We start from the raw sequence: 7,388 nt of genomic DNA, 5'->3' as shown, positions 1-7,388 counted from the left end.
AGACGATCAGAGAAGAGGTTGTGGAACCTGCAGGATGTGGTGAGGCACCACACGGGCCAGGACTACCCCGGGCAGTGGTTCCCTACCCTCGCAGGAGAACCAGATGTCCCTGACAGCCCCGAGGGTGACAAGTGTCCTTGTCCCTTTCCCGGGCCGCGGTCACTCAGCTCCGAGCGCCCCGGGGAGCGCCCACGTGCCGGCAAAAACACCAACTCGCTATTTTTGTGGCTAATCATTAGCCGCTGATTAGAACAACACCCTGGAGTTCCGGCGGGTCCCCGCCATCCCCGGGGGCCGCGGGGATGCGATCCCTCCCCCGCTCGCCCGGCCCCGCTGCCGGGGGGCTGTGCCGGGATGGGGCGCGGGCGGGGGGATGCACGGAGCCCCGCGGGGTCCCGGCCCTGCCCGCGGAGGCATCCGCGGGGCGCGGAGCCTTTTGTTATGCTAATCCGAGCTGACATCACTCCGCATATCAAAGCCGAGGGGGCCGCATATAAGGCGACTCCGGGGGCCGCCCCGCCAGAGCGGCTCCGGTCCCTGCGCAGCCCGGCCCGGGCGGAGGTAAGCGGAGACCGCCAGGGAATGTGAGCCACTGCCGAGAGAGGTGGGAAGGGGACAGCGGAGCCCCTCGAAAAGCCGAAGGTGCGGGGCTGGCCGTGAACAGGGGTTTGCGAGGCGTGGGAAGAATTCCAAGGAGAGGGGATGCATCCCGGAGGATGCACGGGAGGAGGAAGACGCCGAGGGGTTCGACGGAGAAAGGATTCTTAGAGGCTGCAAAGCAGACGGAGGAGATGCCAGGGAGAGAGGAGGCTTGGACACTGCAAGGGAGAAGGGAGACTTGGAGTATGTAAGGAAGAGGGGAGACCCGGAGAACTGCAAGGAAAAGGGAGACCGGGGTGGATGCATGGGGCAGGGAGAACTGAGGGAATGCACGGAAGAGGGGAGGCTTGGAGACTGCAAGGGAGAGGGGATACCCGGGGGAATGCAAGGAAGGAGGAGACTCGGAGGCTGAATTGAGACCTGAGACCCAGCGGGGGGAAGTATGAGTGCAGGAGAGAGGGGAGGACCTAGGGGAGAGGGAGACCCAGAGGGTGGAGAGACCCGTGCCCGGTGAGCTGCAGGGAAGAGGAGACACCCAAGAGTTGGGAGACTGAAGACGCAGGGGCTGAATTCAGGTGGGGGACTTGAAGCTGTAAATGTGCAAGACAATGCAAGGAGCTGCAGAGCAGAGAGGAGTCCGGGAGGCTGCAGGGTAGGGGGGACGTCCAGGGGCTGCAGGGGAGAAGGGGGAACCAGAAGGCAGCAAGGGAGTGGTGACCCGGCAGCTGGAATCAGCTCCACCACCCTCTATTCCTTTTCTGTGCTCCCCGTCCTCACTGCAGGTCATCTGGGGATATGCTACCCCTAAACCAGGCTACTGTGCTTCTGGAGGGAGCTGCAGGCTGGCAGCAGAGTCAGGTGGATGTCTTTGTTTCCTGGATGGGAAAAATGTAAAAATGTGAGCTGGATACTCACGGGTTTATGTACAGTTAAAATTGCCTGTTCCAATTCCTGAGTCCAGAGTCTTAGAGGTGTCTGATGGGAGTGTTTTCTGTGTGCCAGAGCCATGAGGTGAAGAGAAAAGAGAGCTTTGAGTTAAAAACAGCTCCTGTTTTTAGGAGTCCACGGGCCACTTGCTGTTGGTTTGATCAGTGACCCAGAGTTCACCAGAGCTGTAAACATCCCATCTGCCCCCAAGTGTGTCCCCCCTGACCCCTTGCAAATTGCTCTTGCAAATGTAATCTGTGATGAGCTGGACTGAGTGGGAAAAGGCATTATTGCCTCTCCAAATAAAAGGGGTGCAATTGCATGCAAACTGCAAATTGAAGTTCTTTGGGTACGTATGGGGGAATTAGATAACTTCTCTTCCTCTCCAGGGGTTGAAAAAAACCCCAAACTGTGACTTTTTCAAGGCAGAGGGGGAAAGTAGGGAATTGTGTTGGCTGGTCAGGTGTAGTGAGAGTGTTTTAGACCATTTTACACCCAGTCCTCGTGTTGTTCAGCAGTTCACTGAAGGGGTCTGAAATACCTAAATAGACACTGAAAGGCATGGGCAGAATTAAGCGCTGAAGGTTTCCAGCGTGCTTGTAGAGCAGTGGGAAGAAAAGGGCTCCCAAAGATTAAGAGATACAAAAATACTCTGCAACAAGAAGCCTGGACGCTTATGAGAGCACTGCCTTCAAGGGAAGCATCAAACCCAAATCCAAGCGGGCATTAAAGAAAAACAATCCATGGCAATGAAATACTGCCTCCCTTGTAGGCAGTCAGTTTTGTCTTGGACTTCAAGAGAGCCAGGAACTCACCCCTAGAGGTCATTAAAATTCTTAGTAGTAACAGCACTTCTCTAGTAACCCTTCACAACAGGCGCTGGGGTTGAGATAGCCAAAAAGCACACTGGATAGAAAAATACGCTGCAGATGGCAGAGAAAGCAGTCAGAAATATTCATTCCCCTCAATTGCTCCCCAAATGGGGATATTTAGGCAGAAAGCTGCAGTTGGGCAAATCCAGAGCTGGGAATCAGGTAGGATACCCTTTTTCCAGGGTAAGAGGTTTCCCGAAGTGAAGCTGGCTGCTCCAACCATTCCCTTCCTAAACGCCTTTGAGGGGTTGATGTGGGGGGATGCACAGTTACAGTTTGCTTGTGTCAGTCTGCTGTGTGATGAGTTGTGAGGCTCCAGAGATGCAATGTGGTGGGCAGGTTTTTCTGTTTATTTTGCTATTGTCTTTCTCATGGGATGGGAAACCACTGCAAAGACCGCAAAAAGCAGCCCAGAGCAGTGTCTGAAGTGAATAACTGAAGGGAAACCCATTTACTGCTATTAATACCTCTGCTAAAATAAGCAAGCCATGCCCTGGAGACAGAGAGGACCCCTCTAAGGATTTAAGTCCTGCACCTGGTTTGTTTATCTGTTTGGCCTATAGAAGGAAAAAATCAACAAAAAGAAAAGAGGTGTGGGGGGATCCCTGAGAGCTTTTTTTGTCTCCTCCAGGCTGCTCCCTGGAGACAAAAAAGGGATTTTATGTTTACAGAGTTGCAACCTTTTCCGTGAGTTGCAGGTGCCAAGGACTTGGAAGAAGTGAGAGGCAGAGTTAATGAAGTGAGAAGAAAAGCAAAAGGTAAAGAGCAAAACACATTTATTGTAACAGATCAGAGAGAAACATCTGCAGGGAAAGGGCATCTGCATTAAGTAAGGAAATGCAGTTTTTATTATTTGTCTTCTCTGCAGAAAAAGAGAGAGGAAAAAGAAATCTGGAGAGAGGAAAGGGAGAGATGAATAGCTGAAGATCTTTAGTCTAAAGATATATATTTTTTTCTTCTTCTTCTTCCTGAGCAGTTGCACAAACTGTTTGGAAAAGGGAAGAAAAAAAAAAACAATACTAAAGCGGAGCACCGAATGACGTCTTGCCATGTGCAGGGTTAAATACAACAGGGAAACACACAATCAGACCATAACTCCGTGTAATTCAACCCATACGGTTTGTCTGTGTATTGACTCAAAAGGTTGTATCAAGGCTTGGCAAGGAGGGGACTGAGAAGAGATAATCCAAACCTTTTCATGATTCATAAACCACTCCTTTGCAATTTGGATAATAGATTTCTCTCTCTCAGTGACTCGCTAAACTTCAGAGTTAACCATAGCTTGGGCTTTTTCTCTCTCTCCTTTCAGGTTATTCATCTCCAAGAACAAGCAATACCCAAACTAAAGGAAAATACATTGGACAAAATATTAAGAAAACTCCTTTTTTAAAAAAAAAAATTCTTTGGAGAAGCTGGTTTCCTTTGGCTAGCAGGAGAAAGTGGAGAAAATGAAGCCAAGTCTGCGATTTTTCTTAGCTGGTTTTCTGTTGTGGATTCTGCAGACAGGGCTGTGCTATGGGATAAAATGGATGTAAGTACCTGGCTCTATCTCTGCATTTTTAATGTTTTTGTAGGAATTGCTGGTCTCTTACCTGTTTGTACAACTGCTGCTTGAGGCATACTGTAAGGCTGTTTAAAGAGAAGTAAGCACTACAGTTCTCCAGGCATTGATTGATTTCAAGTGTGTGTACTAAGGGCTTATGTTAACAATGTCTCCATCTTCTTTCTAAAATATGCATGATTTAGACCCATTTTTTTCCTCCTCATTGATACCAAGGGAAAGGCACACACTTGAATGCTCACATGAGCCACTTAATGAAGTTTCTAGCATTAGCTCTTGTTATGCTGGGAAACTCTCCCACCAGGACCACTGGTTGTGCTGAGTAGGAACTGAGAGGAGTAGGAATGGCTGAGATAATGCTGCCCATCTCCAACCACAGGGGATGCTTGACAGATAACATGGGTTTTTTGTGGACCTTTTAACCTTTGGGTTTTGTGAAGGGTGTAAAAAATGAGGTGAGGAGGGGGGAGGAGGGTGAAGAAATACCAGGGACTGTGGTCAAGTCGGGATTGAGTTTCCTTGGAAGTAATGTCACTGCAAAGTGAAAATATCACTCTCATTTCCTTGCTTAAGCAAGCAATCAGTTAGTTGCATGCTACAAAATAAACAGGCCACTCCAACGCCAGTCTGGTTTCATGCCCTTGATCTGTCTTTTCTTCTTGGGTTTGGGGCTGGGCACAAAATAAATAAGGGAATATGGGTTTGCCTCAAACAAGCATCTTTGGTAGAAGAAAAGGCACAATAATATACAGTGCCAGGAAGACTCTGTAGAGCATTAAAGCAATGGTGTTTGGGTTAGGTGGTGAAACTTGGACAGGAGGTTCCTGTTTTGTTGCTCCTTCTGCCACAGACTTCATGCTATGTCTAATTCCCCTTCTGCTGTTCCAGTCATTGTCAGTTGAAACTCTACTCATGCCATCTGTTATAAAGGCTTAAATTTGGATATCTGCAAATTAAACTATCCTATTGGAGCCAGTGTTTTTACTGCCCATCATCCGGTCAGGGAAGAGAGAATCTTCCAGATTCATCTTCTCCAAACAGAGACATCCAACAGGAACATTAAGTGATAGCCTCTGGCGATGCTGTTTACTGCAGGGAGCTGCTAGATACTACACATCTACCTTTTATATCCATAAAGTGAAGCATAGTGAATCTCTCCATAGACTGTTTAAATGCACACAGGTGAGAGGAACAGTCATCTACTTTAGGGCATCTTTCAAGGTGGCATGCTTTCCTATGGCAGGAAGGTAGGAACTATGATTTTTAAGTTTCCTTCCAATCCAGATCATTCCATAATCTTTTATTTGCTGTCTCCATCTTGGAGAGTAGAGGACCATCTTGGAAGTAGAGGAAAGATCTGGTTTGCTCTTCAGTGCCTTGGCTTTACACCTTGTAGTAGTCAGCAGAGCTCAATTACAGCCCAGCTGTTTCTTTCCACCAGCTTTCTCCAGTATTTAGGCCTTCAGCTCTGCCCATATGGCACCAGGAAAGGCAGGCATCTCCTTTCTATAGGAAATTTAGCAACATGTCCATGGGACTCCTTTGCAGTGTTTATTTCTATGCAGCACGGAAATAAAGCTGTTTTGTGGCACCCTGATTCAGCAGGACTTTTATGTGCAGAACCACGACTGACTGGAGGGACTTGCCCATATGCTTGGCATTGGTGTCCCACTTAGGCAAGGTGCTTAATCCTGAGTGAGGGGCTTGGGTTCTTCCACAGGGCAGGGGTGAGGTGAGCTCCAGAGGGAACCTGATAGTATGGTGAGAAGCCATAGACATGTAAAAATGCTGGGAGGCAAGGCAAGGTCCCTAATAGGCTTGCTGTCAAAAGCAGCCTTTTGGCTGCTAAGTGATTAAGCTATAAGGGTTGCTTTTGGGGATGAGTGGGGGGAGAAGCACTTGGAGGCAAGACACCACAGCTGCTGCTCCTCCCCTTCCCAGCAGACATATCCCCCCTATCAAAAAGTGAGTGGGAAAGATGAAAGCTCGGATTGAAGTGGTATTTGAAGCATGAATGGCATCCAGATGCACCGCTGAGCTCCCCCCACACCTGTTTAAAAGTTGGCAGAGACCTGTGCTCCCTGTCCACAGCACTTTGCAACTGGGATGCTGGCAGCTGGAATTTCACAAAATTGTTTGTTTTTTTCTTTCATTTGCTGTTTCTCCTCATTTCCCCTCTTATTTGCCTATGGAAACACAGGCTAATTTTTTTCCCACTCCCTGTCCTTCTTTTTCCTTGGGGCTCAGGGACTGTCCTTAGCAATTGCATGGGTAAATTCTTGGCAAACAGAGTACCAAATATCGGGTAATACCTCAGACCTGCTTATCCCAGCCCTGGACTCATATTCTGGGTGCCATACAATTGAAATCTGCTCCTTCCTTCTCTCTCTCATGAACAGAGACATGAGGAAAAACGATGGGATGAAGGTGGAAAGTGCTATGTGATGTTTTCAATTGTGGGCTTTTCTCAGCGGTCTGCCCCCTGCGTCATTTTTGTAGGCATGGTGCCAGAGGCTAGCTTCAAAGAGGATTTGGGAGGGGAAGGGAGAGATAAGGAGGTGGGTTTCACTGGCTTGGAGATGAGGGATTGAAAGGTGAAAGGTGATAGGTAATTTAATTTTGATTCAGTGTGTGATGTAATTGCAGGGGGAAGGGAAGAAGAAAAACACAATTTTCAGCCATTTAGGAATTCTCAGTAACACAAATATGCCCTGAAAATTAGTAAAAGCAGGGAGAAGGTAACAAAAAGAATTATTTATTTTACTTGGCTTATTTTTATGAGTTCTGTGGTCCAGATCCCCAACTGTTGGAAGTTAATGCTGGGACCCACCAAACATCCAGCATGCATGTGTGTGGGCATTCAGTATCTTGTATGCATGCTCTTGCTCTTGTGTACATTTCTCTTGCTGAAGAAATTTCATACCTTGTGCTCTTTCATCTGAGCTCCAGAGAGCTACTGAGGTGTAAAGGTGTAAAGGAGTATGGTTCCAGATCTTTGCTGGATCAGGATTGTTGTGGAGATGCAGCCTTTCTCATCAATCTATATGAAACCCTGTGTCTTATTTTTGCAAACACTTTCCCATCCTTAGAGCAAAGCAGGTGTGTGGGGAGGCTACATCATTTTGTGGTGCTCAGTGTTGTTTTGTCACAGTGGCTGGGAGGGTGAGGCAGCCATTGGTTTTCATGAGCTATGTCTTAGGGCAAATGCATCTAGCAATTCTATCACCTTCCCCATCTGCTTTTGCAATTAATTCATTTAGCTTTCCCATGAGAGTTTGGGTTTGACCAAGCAGGTGCTGGAGAAACATGTTTGGGCAGAGCTGAAAAGCAGATGAGCACTAGAGGGAGCTGCAGCCAGATGTGCATGCCCCAGAGGTCTGCAGATGTTGGGATGTCCAGGCACAGAGTAGCTTCTGAGGCACTTCTTC

The 7,388-nt window shown here is 48.0% G+C and overlaps 1 protein-coding gene across 7 annotated transcripts in view; it reads left to right on the top strand.

Moving 5' to 3' along the window:
* Positions 1-214: 214 nt before the first annotated feature.
* Positions 215-7,388, top strand: part of WNT11 (Wnt family member 11) — a 27,977-nt gene continuing 20,803 nt past the window's right edge. For 2 of the 7 annotated variants that reach the window (XM_058829748.1, XM_058829741.1), the window contains exons 1-3: positions 550-642; positions 3,071-3,157; positions 3,709-3,930. In XM_058829748.1, coding sequence (XP_058685731.1) covers positions 3,848-3,930 — 83 coding nt within the window. In that variant the 5' untranslated portion in view covers positions 550-642; positions 3,071-3,157; positions 3,709-3,847. Of the gene's footprint in view, positions 643-2,080; positions 3,158-3,708; positions 3,931-7,388 lie in introns of those variants that run through there. The other 5 variants (XM_058829744.1, XM_058829747.1, XM_058829745.1 and 2 more) reach the window with 5 other exon arrangements.

This window comes from Poecile atricapillus, chromosome 1, assembly GCF_030490865.1.
Source record: "Poecile atricapillus isolate bPoeAtr1 chromosome 1, bPoeAtr1.hap1, whole genome shotgun sequence".
In the NCBI taxonomy this organism is placed as follows: Eukaryota; Metazoa; Chordata; class Aves; order Passeriformes; family Paridae; genus Poecile; species Poecile atricapillus.
The sequence above is the reverse complement of the archived record's forward strand: the minus strand, read 5'-3'. Positions and strand labels throughout refer to the sequence as shown.